Source organism: Ornithorhynchus anatinus, chromosome 7, assembly GCF_004115215.2.
Source record: "Ornithorhynchus anatinus isolate Pmale09 chromosome 7, mOrnAna1.pri.v4, whole genome shotgun sequence".
Taxonomy (NCBI): domain Eukaryota; kingdom Metazoa; phylum Chordata; class Mammalia; order Monotremata; family Ornithorhynchidae; genus Ornithorhynchus; species Ornithorhynchus anatinus.
Window position 1 is genome coordinate 80,509,306 of NC_041734.1, and position 13,921 is coordinate 80,523,226.

A 13,921-nucleotide genomic window follows, 5' to 3' on the forward strand; every position below is an offset into this window, starting at 1 on the left:
AACGGATATCATCGTTATTACTGTTGTTACTCTGAGGGCCTCGGTGACCTCATCTGGAAAATGGGGATGGAGACTGTGAGCCCCACGGGGACGACCTGATTACCCCGTATCCACCCCCCCCCCCCAGTGCTTAGAACAGTGCTTGACACATAGTCAGCCCCTAACAAATACCATCATTATTAGTTTTATTATCTGGGCCTCAGTGACCCCATCTGAAAAATATTAGGCGCTTAACAAATACCACCATCATTATCATTATTATTATTCTCAGGGCCTCAGTGACCTCATCTGTCGAATGGGGATGGAGACTGTGAGCCCCTCGTGGAACAACCTGATGACCCTGTATCTACCCCACTGCTTAGAACGGGGCTTGGCACGTAGTAAGCGCTTAACCAATGCAAACGTTAGTATTATCACTCCGTGGGCCTCGGTGACCTCATCTGGAAAATGGGGATGGAGGCCGTGAGCCCCACGGGGGGACAACCGGATGACCCCGTACCTCCCCCCAGCGCTTAGAACGGTACTTGGCACGTAGTAAGCGCTTAACCGATGCAAACATTACGATTATTACTCCGTGGGCCTCGGTGACCTCATCTGTCGAATGGGGATGGAGACCGTGAGCCTCACGGGGGACGACCCGATGACCCTGTTTCCACCTCAGCGCTCAGAACAGTGCTCGGCACGGAGTAAGCGCTTAAAAAATACCAACGTTACGATGATTATTCGGGGGTTGCCCTCCCCGTCCCTTCCCCCAGGGCAGCAGCTCGTCTCTCTTGCTCTTGGTTAAGAGCGAAAACCACATCTTCCTGTTTGTCAAGAAGCGGAGAAAAGTCGTCGTCTTCACAGGGTTGGGGGAAGGGAAGAGAAGCAGCGTGGCCCAGTGGGTAGAGCCTGGGCCCGGTAGTCAGCGGGTCCCGGGTTCTAATCCCGGCTCCGTCCCCTTGTCTGCCGGGTGACCTCGGGCCAGGCCCTTCACTTCTCTGGGCCTCGGTTCCCTCATCTGTCAAATGGGGATGAGGACCGGGAGCCCCACGGGGGACAGGGTTCCCACCGCAGCGCTTAGAAAAGTGCTCGGCACATAGTAAGCGCTTCACGAATACGGAAAAAGAGGGGCAAAGCGGGGGGTAGAGAGAGAGAGGAGGGGAGCAGGGAGAAATCGGTGGATGAAGAGGAGGAGGAGAGGGAGAGAGCAGTCGATCAATCGGTCGACCGATCAAAGGTATTTCCTGAGTGCTTATGTGCAGAGCACTGTTCTAAGCGCTTGGGGGAGGACGGTTCGGGGGAAATAGACGCGTTCCCCGCCCGGATTGAGCTTAGGGGCCGGAGGGGGAGAGGGACATGGATATAATAATAATTGTGGTGTCGGTTAAGCACTTTACTCTGTGCCAGGCACTATGCTAAACGCTGGGGTCGAGCCACGCTGATCGGGTTGGACGCCGTCCCGGCCCCACGTGGGGCTGGCCGTCTTCATCTCCGTTCGCCAGAGGAGGAAACCGAGGCTCAGAGAAGTGAAATGACTTGCCCAAACTCTCCCAGCTGACAGGTGGCGGAGGCACAGCTGACTCCCGGGCCCAGGCTCCACCCACTGGGCCACGCCGAGGGAGAAATCGATCGATCGACCGATCAGTGGTATTTATTGGGCACTTACTCTGGGCAGAGCGCTGTACTGAGCGCTCGGGAGAGTACAGTAGGAGGGAACTGGCAGACACGTCCCCTGCCCGTAATGAGCTTCCAGTCTAGAGGCGGAGAGGCATCAGTATGGCCTCGGGGCTGGGGCCCGGACCCGCGGGTCAGAAGGTCACGGGTTCTAATTCCGCCTCCACCTCCCGCCTGCTGTGTGACCTTGGGCGAGTCACTTCTCTGGGCCTCAGTTCCCTCATCTGTCAAATGGGGTTGTAGACGGCGAGCCCCGGGTGGGACGGGGGCTGTGTCCAACTCGAATGCTTGTATCCAGCCCAGCGCTCAGCACGGTGCCCGGCACGTAGTAAGTGCTTAACCGATACCCCCTCGTTTGTTATTAAGATGAATGGAAAGAGAGAGGGAGAGAAGAAAGAAAACAGGGAGGAAGGCCAAGACCTTGCCCTTCTAGACCGTGAGCCCGTCATTGGGCGGGGATGGTCTCTATCTGTTGCCCAGATGTTCTTTCCAAGCGTTTAGTACAGTGCTCTGCACATAGTAAGCGCGCAATAAAGACGATTGAATGAATGAGTGAATTGCCAATGTTTAGAGCAGTCTGTGGCGCTTAACGACGACCATGATGATGACGAACAATAATAATAATAATAATGATGTTGGTATTCGTTAAGCGCTTACTATGTGCCGAGCGTCGTTCTAAGCGCCGGGGGAGATACAGGGTCATCGGGTCGTCCCTCGTGAGGCTCACGGTCTTCATCCCCATTCGACAGATGAGGTCACTGAGGCACAGAGAAGTGAAGTGACTCGCCCACAGTCGCACGGCTGACAAGTGGCAGAGTGGGAATTTGAACCCATGACCTCCGACTCCCAAGCCCGGCCTCTTTCCGTTGAACCCCGCTGCTTCTCCCATCCCCGCAACCCCCCGCCGGAAAACAGGGTAGAGATGGTCGACCTTGCCCATGGAGGAAAGGGAGATGATAATGGCATTTGTTGAGCGCTTCCTATGTGCCGAGCACCGTTCTAAGCGCTGGGGGAGATCCAGGGGAATGAGGCTCACCTGGGTGGGGCTCCCAGGCTTCACCCCCATTTTCCAGCTGAGGAAACCGAGGCCCAGAGAAGTGAAGTGACTTCGGAGAAGCAGCGTGGCTCAGCGGCAAGAGGCCGGGCTTGGGAGTCAGAGGTCGCGGGTTCTCATCCCGGCTCCGCCCCTTGTCTGCTGTGTGACCTAGGGCAAGTCACTTCACTTCTCTGGGCCTCAGTGACCTCATCTGGAAAAATGGGGATTTCAAACTGTGAGCCCCACGTGGGCCGACCCGATGACCCCGTATCTCCCCCAGCGCTTAGAACGGTGCCCGGCCCCTAGTAAGCGCTTCACGGATACCAACGTTATTATTATTAGAGGTAGAAGTGGGGGCCCGCCGCACCGGGGAGCTCCCCGACCCGCTTTCCTTTCTGTTTTTGTTTCCGAAAGCCTGGATTACAGCGGCCCGTCCCGGGAGTTTTTCTTCCTGGTGTCCCGAGAGCTGTTCAACCCCTACTACGGCCTCTTCGAGTATTCCGCCAACGACACGTACACCGTTCAGATCAGCCCCATGTCCGCCTTCGTGGACAATCACCACGAGTGGTAAGGGGAGGCCCCGGGGTCCGCCCGCCCCCCGGCCGCGCCGGCTGTCCGTTCCTTCCTCCGCTCGGTCGGATTTCTCGCTCGTTCATTCACTAGTACGTATTGAGCGCTTACTCCGTGCGGGAGAGCTGGGCAACAGAGAGAGACCGTCCCTGCCCCACGACGGGCCGGGCGTCCGAACGGGGGAGACGGACGGCAGAGCAAAAGAGAACAAGGCGAAAAGAAGACGACGTCCTCGAGATAGATATTCATTCGTGCATTCGTTAGTATTTATCGAGCGCTTACTCCGTGCGGAGCACTGGACTAAGCGATCGGAGTGGACAGTCGGGCGACAGAGAGAGACCGGCCCCGCCCCACGACGGGCTGAGGGTCCAAACCGGGGAGACGGGCGGCAGAGCCAAAGAGAATAAGACGAAAAGAAGACGACGTCATCGAGATAAACATTCATACATTCGTTAGTATTTATCGAGCGCTTACTCTGTGCGGAGCACTGGACTGAGCGCTCGGAGTGGGCAGTTGGGCAACGGAAGAGACCGTCCCTGCCCCACGACGGACTGAGGGGCCAAACGGGGAGGGACGGACGGCAGAGCAAAAGAGAACGACAAAAACAAGACGACGTCATCGAGATAAATATTCATTCATTAGTATGTATTGAGCGCTTACCCTACTCTGTGCGGAGCACTGGACTAAGCGCCCGGAGTGGACAACTGGGCGACAGAGAGAGACCGTCCCTGCCCCACGACGGGCTGACGGTCCGAACGGGGGAGACGGACGGCAGAGCAAAAGAGAACGACAAAAGGAAGACGACATCATCAAGATAAATATTCATTTATGCATTCATTAGTATGTACTGAGCGCTTACTCCGTGCGGAGCACTGGACTAAGCGCTCGGAGTGGACAACTGGGTAACAGAGAGAGACCGTCCCTGCCCCAAGACGGACTGACGGTCCAAACCGGGGAGACGGACGGCAGAGCTAAAGAGAACAAGACAAAAAGAGGACGACATCATCAAGATAAATATTCATTCGTTCATTCATTAGTTTTTATCGAGCGCTTACTATGTGCAGAGCACTGGACTAAGCGCTTGGAATGGACCATTGGGCAACAGATAGAGACCATCCCTGCCCAGTGACGGGCTCTCGGTCTAGACGGGGGAGACGGACGGCAAAGCAAAACCGAACAAAACAAAAACAAGACGACATCATCGAGATAAATAGAATGAAGGGGATGTACACCTCATTAACAAAATAAATAGGGTAATAAATAATATATAGAAATGAGCACAGTGCTGAGGGGAGGGGAAGGGGGAAAGAGGAGGGGAGAAGGAACAGAGGGAAAGGGGGGCTCGGTCTGGGAAGGCCTCCTGGAGGAGGGGAGCTCTCAAAGCTCACTGTTCTCGAGCGCTTACTGTGTGCCGAACACTACTAAGCCGTTGGAAAGTCCGATAAAGAGACACCATCCCCGCCCACGGCGGGCTCACAGTCTAGAAGGAGGGAAACAGGCAGCAAAACAAGGAAGCGGCCGTCAGTAGCATCGATAGAAATAAATACAGTTAGAGATAATGATAATATTAATAATGTTGGCATTTGTTAAGCGCTTACTATGTGCCGAGCACCGTTCTAAGCGCGGGGGGAGAAACAGGGTCATCAGGTGGTCCCACGTGGGGCTCACAGTTTTTAATCCCCATTTTGCAGATGAGGGAACTGAGGCCCGGAGAAGCGACTGGCCCGTTGGTCATCCAGCAGACAAGCGGCGGAGCCGGGATTAGAACCCACAACCTGTGACTCCCAAGCCCGGCCTCCTGCCACTGAGTCCCGCTGCTTAGAGATCTATGTACACATCAGAGCAAGGAAAAGAGGCATTAGTAGAAATAAATAGAATCAGAGAGATATTATATAAACATCAGAACAAGTAAAACGGGCCATAGGAGAAATAAATAGAATTAGAGATCTACACATCAGTACAAGTAAAACAGGCATTAGAAGAAATAAATGCAATTAGAGATCAATATACACATCAGAACAAGTTAAAGAGGCATTAGTGGAAATAAATAGAATTAGGGATCTATATAGAAACATCAGAACAAGTAAAACAGGGAATAGTAGAAATAAATAGAATTAGAGATCTGTATAGAAACGTCAGAACAAGTAAAACAGGCATTAGTAGAAATAAATAGAATGAGAGATTTATATACACATCAGAACAAGTGAAACAGGCATTGGTGGAAATAAATGGAATTAGAGATCTATATAGAAACATCAGAACAAGTAAAACAGGCATTAGTAGAAATAAATAGAATGAGAGATTTATATACACATCAGAACAAGTGAAACAGGCATTGGTGGAAATAATTAGAATTAGAGATCTATATAGAAACATCAGAACAAATAAAATGGGGAATAGTAGAAATAAATAGAATTAGAGATCTGTATAGAAACGTCAGAACAAGTAAAACAGGCATTAGTAGAAATAAATAGAATGAGAGATTTATATACACATCAGAACAAGTGAAACAGGCATTGGTGGAAATAAATGGAATTAGAGATCTATATAGAAACATCAGAACAAGTAAAACAGGCATTAGTAGAAATAAATAGAATGAGAGATTTATATACACATCAGAACAAGTGAAACAGGCATTGGTGGAAATAATTAGAATTAGAGATCTATATAGAAACATCAGAACAAATAAAATGGGGAATAGTAGAAATAAATAGAATTAGAGATCTGTATAGAAACGTCAGAACAAGTGAAACAGGCACTAGTAGAAATAAATAGAACGAGAGATCTATATAGAAACATCAGAACAAGTAAAACAGGCATAAATAGAAATAGAATTAGAAGATCTGTATAGAAGCATCAGAACAAGGAAAGCAGGCAAAAGTAGAAATAAATAGAATTAGAGATCTAGATACACATCAGAACAAGTAAAAGAGGCATTAGTGGAAAAATTAGAATTAGAGATCTATATAGAAACATCAGAACAAATAAAATGGGGAATAGTAGAAATAAATAGAATTAGAGATCTGTATAGAAACGTCAGAACAAGTAAAACAGGCATTAGTAGAAATAAATAGAATGAGAGATTTATATACACATCAGAACAAGTGAAACAGGCATTGGTGGAAATAAATGGAATTAGAGATCTATATAGAAACATCAGAACAAGTAAAACAGGCATTAGTAGAAATAAATAGAATGAGAGATTTATATACACATCAGAACAAGTGAAACAGGCATTGGTTAAATAATTAGAATTAGAGATCTATATAGAAACATCAGAACAAATAAATGGGGAATAGTAGAAATAAATAGAATTAGAGATCTGTATAGAAACGTCAGAACAAGTAAAACAGGCATTAGTAGAAATAAATAGAATGAGAGATTTATATACACATCAGAACAAGTGAAACAGGCATTGGTGGAAATAAATGGAATTAGAGATCTATATAGAAACATCAGAACAAGTAAAACAGGCATTAGTAGAAATAAATAGAATGAGAGATTTATATACACATCAGAACAAGTGAAACAGGCATTGGTGGAAATAATTAGAATTAGAGATCTATATAGAAACATCAGAACAAATAAAATGGGGAATAGTAGAAATAAATAGAATTAGAGATCTGTATAGAAACGTCAGAACAAGTGAAACAGGCACTAGTAGAAATAAATAGAACGAGAGATCTATATAGAAACATCAGAACAAGTAAAACAGGCATAAATAGAAATAGAATTAGAAGATCTGTATAGAAGCATCAGAACAAGGAAAGCAGGCAAAAGTAGAAATAAATAGAATTAGAGATCTAGATACACATCAGAACAAGTAAAAGAGGCATTAGTGGAAAAATTAGAATTAGAGATCTATATAGAAACATCAGAACAAATAAAATGGGGAATAGTAGAAATAAATAGAATTAGAGATCTGTATAGAAACATCAGAACAAGTGAAACAGGCACTAGTAGAAATAAATAGAACGAGAGATCTAGGTAGAAACATCAGAACAAGTAAAACAGGCATTAGTAGAAATAGAAATAGAATTAGAAGATCTGTATAGAAGCATCAGAACAAGGAAAGCAGGCAAAAGTAGAAATAAATAGAATTAGAGATCTAGATACACATCAGAACAAGTGAAACAGACATGAGTGGAAATAAATAGAATTAGAGATCTACATAGAAACATCAGAACAAATAGAAGAACAAATAGAGAAGCAGCGTGGCTCACTGGAAAGAGCACGGGCTTTGGAGTCAGAGGTCGTGGGTTCGAACCCCGGCTCTACCACTTGTCAGCTGTGTGACTTTGGGCAAGTCACTTAACTTCTCGGTGCCTCAGTTACCTCATCTGTAAAATGGGGATTAAAGACTGTGAGCCCCACGTGGGACAACCTGATTCCCCTGTGTCTACCCCAGCGCTTAGAACAGTGCTTGGCACATAGTAAGCGCTTAACAAATACCAACATTATTATTAGAACGGGGAAGAGTAGAAATAAATAGAATGAGAGATCTGTATAGAAACATCAGAACAAGTAAAACAGGCATTAGGAGAAATAGAATTAGAGATCTATATAGAAACATCAGAACAAGTGAAGCAGACATTAGTGGAAATAAATAGAATTAGAGATCTATATAGAAACATCAGAACAAAAAAAGCAGGCAATAGTAGAAATAAATAGAACGAGAGATCTAGGTAGAAAAATCAGAACAAGTAAAACAGGCATTAGTAGAAATAGAAATAGAATTAGAAGATCTGTGTAGAAACATCAGAACAAGGAAAACAGGGAATGGTAGAAATAAATAGAATTAGAGATCTAGATACACATCAGAACAAGTGAAACAGACATGAGTGGAAATAAATAGAATTAGAGATCTACATAGAAACATCAGAACAAATAGAACGGGGAAGAGTAGAAATAAATAGAATGAGAGATCTGTATAGAAACATCAGAACAAGTGAAACAGGCATTAGGAGAAATAGAATTAGAGATCTATATAGAAACATCAGAACAAATAAAGCAGGCAATAGTAGAAATAAATAGAATTAGAGATCTATAACACATCAGTACAAGTAAAACAGGCATTAGTGGAAATAAATAGAATTACAGATCTATACAGAAACATCAGACCAAGTGAAGCAGGCAATAGTAGAACTAAATAGAATTAGCGATCTAGATACGCATCAGAACAAGTAAAACAGGCATTAGCGGAAATAAATATTATCGGAGAGATGATATAGAAACGTCGGAACAAGTAAAACAGGCAATAGTAGAAATAAATAGAATTAGAGATAGGTCGTTTTGATGCTGATTTTCAACACCGTTGATGCCCGCCCACTTGTTTTGCTGTCGCTCTCCCCGGTCTTTCTAGGCCGTGAGCCCGTCGTCGGGTAGGGATCGTCTCTTTCTGTTGCCCAAGCGCTTAGAACAGTGCTGTGCACAGAGTAAGCGCTCAGTACAGATGACGGAATGAATGACTGACCCGTGGGACGGGGGAGGGCAAAGGGAGCGAGTCGGGGCGAGGTGGGGGGGTCCGGGGGAGCTCAGTCTCCGGTGTAGTGAGCGCCGGGGCTGCGTACTGAGCGTCGCGGCTACGTATCAAGCGCCGCGCCCTTGCCGTTCCAGGTTCCGATTCAGCGGCCGCATCTTGGGCCTGGCGCTGATCCACCAGTACCTGCTGGACGCCTTCTTCACCCGGCCCTTTTACAAGGCCCTGCTCCGAATGTGAGCCGGGGGACGGGGGGACGGGGCGGGGGACGGGGGCAGGAGCCGGGGTGGGACGATCCCCCAAACAACGCTCTGTAACACCTATCTTCTGTCCCCCACAGCGCTTAGAACGGTGCTTGGCACATAGGAAGCGCTTAACAAATACCGTCATCGTTAGTAGTAGTAGTAGTGGGTAGAGCCCGGGCCCGGGGGCCGGAAGGTCACGGGTTCTAATCCCGGCTCCGCCTCAGGGCCGCTGCGTGACCTCGGAAAAGTCACTTCCCTCCTCTAGGCTTCAGCTGAGAAACAGCGGGGCTCGGTGGCAAGAGGCCGGGCTTGGGAGTCAGAGGTCGTGGGTTCTAATCCCGCCTCCGCCACTTTCATTCAATAGTATTTATCGAGCGCTTGCTATAGGCAGAACACTGTACTGAGCGCTTGGAATGGACAAATCGGTAACAGATAGAGACGGTCCCTGCCCTCTGGCGGGCGCACGGTCTGATCGGGGGAGACGGACGGACGAGGACGATGGCCATAAATACAATCAGTTGTTCAGTAGTACTTATTGAGCGCTTACTATGTGCAGAGCACTGTACTAAGCGCTTGGAATGGACAATCTGGCAACAGATAGAGACCGTCCCTGCCCGGTGACGGGCTCACATTGTGCAAGCCACCTCAGTTCCCCGGGTCTCGATTCCCTCACCTGAGAAATGGGGCTGAGGTCTGTGAGCCCCACGGGGGACAACCTGATGACTTCGTATCAACCGTAGCGCTTAGAACGGTTGCTCTGCACATAGTAAGCGCTTAACCAATCCCGTTATTATCACTATGACTGTTATTATTCTCCGTGCCTCGGTTTCCTAATAATAATAATAATGTTGGTATCTGTTAAGCGCTTACTATGTGCAGAGCACCGTTCTAAGCGCTGGGGTAGACACAGGGGAATCAGGTTGTCCCACGTGGGGCTCACAGTCTTCATCCCCATTTTACAGATGAGGGAACCGAGGCCCAGAGAAGTTAAGTGACTCGCCCACAGTCACCCAGCCGACAAGTGGCAGAGCTGGGATTCGAACTCATGAGCCCTGACTCCAAAGCCCCTGCTCTTTCCACTGCGCCACGCTGCTTCCTCTCATCTGTAAAATGGGGATTCAAGACCCTGCTCCGTCTTACCCTCAGACCGGGAGCCCCATGTGGGACGGGGCCTGGCTCCACCGGAATTATCTCAAATAATAATGTTGGTATTCGTTAAGCGCTTACTCTGTGCAGAGCACGGTTCTAAGCGCCGGGGGAGATACAGGGTCATCAGGTGGTCCCCCGTGGGGCTCCTGGTCTTCGTCCCCATTTTCCAGATGAAGGAACTGAGGCCCAGAGAAGTGAAGCCACTCCCCCACGGTCACCCAGCTGACAAGTGGCGGAGCTGGGATTCGAACCCATGACCTCCGACTCCCAAGCCCGGGCTCTTGCCACTGAGCCGCGCTGCTTCCCAAATCTACCCCGGCGCTTGGGACAAGGATGCCAGAGGGTCAGATCTCCCCGAAAACGTGCACATAATTCCCTGACTCCCTCTGGGCAGGCCGGCAGCCCTCCCCGCCGGGCAGAGGCGCCAAGGGGATGATGATAATTATGATTAGTGGCCTTTGCTGAGCACTTACTATGAGCCCGACGCTGTACTAGGCGCTGGGATGGATCCGGGCAAATGGGGTTGGACCCGGTCCCCGTCCCGCCAGGAGCAGAGAAGCGGCGGAGGTGGGATTAGAACCCAGGTCCCGCCGACTCGGTCCACTTGGCCTCGCTGCCGCTCACGACGCCATCCTCAAGCAAGCGCTTCCTTGGAACTAAAAATATTGGTATTTAAGCGCTTACTATGTGCAGAGCACTGTTCTAAGCGCTGGGGTAGATACGGGTCATCAAGTTGTCCCACGTGAGGCTCCCGGTCTTCATCCCCATTTTCCAGATGAGGTCACTGAGGCCCAGAGAAGTGATTTGCCCACGGTCACACTGACAAGTGGCGGAGCCGGGATGCGAACCCACGACCTCCGACTCCCAAGCCCGGGCTCTTTCCGCTGAGCCCACGCGCCGGGCCGGGTGGTCCGACTAGCCCCGGCCCCCGCCGGGCCTGGCCGGGGTTTTCCCCTTTCCCGAGCCCCGGCGGAAGGAGAAAGATCCAGGTCTCTCCGAAAAGAGAATAAAGTCCTGGAGGAAACTGAGGCAACGTCAAGCCGATTGGGAATCTCCCTGTGGGGTCGGCAAGACGGTCATTCAATGGTATCTATTGAGCGCTTACTATGTGCAGAGCACCGTACTAAGCGCTTGGAATGGACAGATCGGCAACAGATAGAGACGGTCCCTGCCCTTTGACGGGCGCACGGTCTCCTTGACGACAGGGACGTGTATGTTTGGCTACTTTGATGATAATAATAATAATAATAATAATGGTATTTATTAAGCGCTTACTGTGCCGAGCACTGTTCTAAGCGCTGGGACGAATAGAAGGTCATGAGGTCGTCCCCCCCGAGGGGCTCCCAGGCTTCATCCCCATTTTCCAGACGAGGGAACTGAGGCCCAGGGAAGTGAAATGGCCTGCCCGAGCTCTCACGGCGGACAAGGGGCGGAGCCGGGATCAGAACCCCGTACTCTCCCCACCGCTCAGTACAGAGCCCGGCTCTCAGGAGTGGGCACGGAGCGATTCCTTCCATCCTTCAGTTCGGTCGTATTTACTGAGCGCTTACCGCGTGCAGAGCGCTGTACTAAGCGGTTGGGTGAGGGCAGTAGAACAACATACACATTCCTATCCACAACGACCTCACAGTCTCTTCATTCGAGGGTATTTATTGAGCGCTTGCTGCGTGCAGAGCACTGTACCGAGCTCTTCCTGCCCGCAACGAGCTCACAGTCTATTCATTCGATGGTATTTATTGAGCGCTTGCTGCGTGCAGAGCACTGTACCGAGCTCTTCCTGCCCGCAACGAGCTCACAGTCTATTCATTCGATGGTATTTATTGAGCGCTTGCTGCGTGCAGAGCACTGAGCGCTTCCTGCCCGCAACGAGCTCACAGTCTATTCATTCGATGGTATTTATCGAGCGCTTGCTGCGTACAGAGGACTGTACCGAGCTCCTCCTGCCCACAACGAGCTCACAGTCTGTTCATTCGATGGTATTTATTGAGCGCTTGCTGCGTGCAGAGCACTGTACCGAGCTCCTCCTGCCCACAACGAGCTCACAGTCTGTTCATTCGATGGAGTCTATTAAGCGCTTGCTGCGTGCAGAGCACTGAGCGCTTCCTGCCCCTAACGGGCTCACAGTCTATTCATTCGATGGTATTTATTGAGCGCTTGCTGCGCGCAGAGGACCGTACTGAGCGCTTGGGAGAGGACCATACGGCCAGAAGACCAGAGCCTTAGGTCTTACTGCTGTCCCAGTAAGAGCAAGAGAGCAATAAATAGAGCATTAGAGCAATGTAGGGGGTCGACGCCAAGCAATGGTATTTTTTGAGCGCTTTCATTCATTCAGTAGTATTTATTGAGCGCTTACTATGTGCAGAGCACTGTACTGAGCGCTTGGAATGGACAGATCGGCAACCGATAGAGCACTTACTGCGTGGGGAGCACCGGGGGTGTCGAGGCCACCGGCATCTCCCCCAGCGCTTAGAACAGCGCTCTGCACCTAGTAAGCGCTTAACCGATACCAACGCCGTCATCACCGATGGATCGATCGCCTCGGTCGAGGCCGCGGACGCACTGGGCGGCGACGAAGGGGGAGGCTCCTCCGTTCGGTCCTTACTGAGCGCTTCCTGGGCGCGGAGCACTGTACCGAACGCTCGGGCGAGCCCGGCGCGGCAGGAGAGACGGTCGCCGCCCGCGACGGGCTCGCGGCGTCGATCCCGGGGGCCCGAGGAGGGGAGCCCTGGGTCGGGGCGGTTGGGGGGGGTGGTCCCTGATCCCCCGCCCCGACGTCCTCGGGGGCGTCCAGCCTGTGTGACCTGAGCGACCTGGAGTATCTGGACGAGGAGTTCCACCAGAGCCTGCAGTGGATGAAGGACAACGACGTCCACGACCTCCTCGACCTCACGTTCACCGTCAACGAGGAGGTCTTCGGGCAGGTACACGCGGGGCCGGTACACGCGGGGCCGGTACGCGGCGGGCTTCGCGCGGGACCCCGGGCCCGGCCAGCGAGGTTCGCCTGGGTACCCGGGGCCGGAGCGGAGCGGGAGAGCCCAGGGGGTTGGGCCGTCATAATGATGAGGATGGCCTTTGGGATAATAATGTTGGTATCTGTTAAGCGCTCGCTATGTGCCGAGCACCGTTCTAAGCGCCGGGGGGGAGATACGGGGTCGTCAGGTGGTCCCACGTGAGCCTCGCAGTTCATCCCCGTTTTCCAGATGAGGTCACCGAGGCCCAGAGAAGTGAAGTGACTCGCCCACAGTCCCACAGCTGACGAGTGGCCGCGCCGGGATTCGAACTCATGACCTCTGATTCCCAAGCCCGTGCTCTTTCCACTGAGCCACACTGCTTTGGAAGCGCTTACTCTGTGCTGAGCGCTGGGGCAGGGACAGAGATCAGGACATCCTGGTCACCTCGTATCCCCCGAGCGCGTAGAACAGTGCTTTGCACATAGTAAGCGCTTAACCAATGGCATCATTATGATTACAGAGTCATCAGGTTGTTCCCCCCACCCCCCGTTTTCCGGATGAGGGAACTGAGCACAGAGAAGCGAAGGGGCTGGCCCCAGGTCACACAGCAGACAAGCGGCGGGGGGCGGGATTAGGACCCAGGTCCGCTGACTCCCTGGCCCGGGCTGGTTCCGCTAGGCCCCGCCGCTTCCCCGTCGTCAAGGCGAGCGAGGCCTTAGAGGCTCAGCCGCCCCTCCCGGATCTCCCCCGGCCACTGGTTAGCCACTGATCGGGGCCAAACGCTGTGCTAAACACTCAGGTGGACGAGGGTAAGGTGATATCACCCTGGACCCGG

At 50.9% G+C, this 13,921-nt stretch overlaps 1 protein-coding gene across 1 annotated transcript in view; it reads left to right on the forward strand.

Moving 5' to 3' along the window:
• HECW2 (HECT, C2 and WW domain containing E3 ubiquitin protein ligase 2) overlaps positions 1-13,921 on the forward strand; it is a 97,905-nt gene that overhangs the window by 64,634 nt on the left and 19,350 nt on the right. Inside the window, exons 21-23 of the mRNA XM_029069687.1 lie at positions 3,107-3,259; positions 8,879-8,977; positions 12,927-13,056. Of these exons, the coding sequence (XP_028925520.1) occupies positions 3,107-3,259; positions 8,879-8,977; positions 12,927-13,056 (382 nt within the window). The remainder of the gene's footprint in view (positions 1-3,106; positions 3,260-8,878; positions 8,978-12,926; positions 13,057-13,921) is intronic.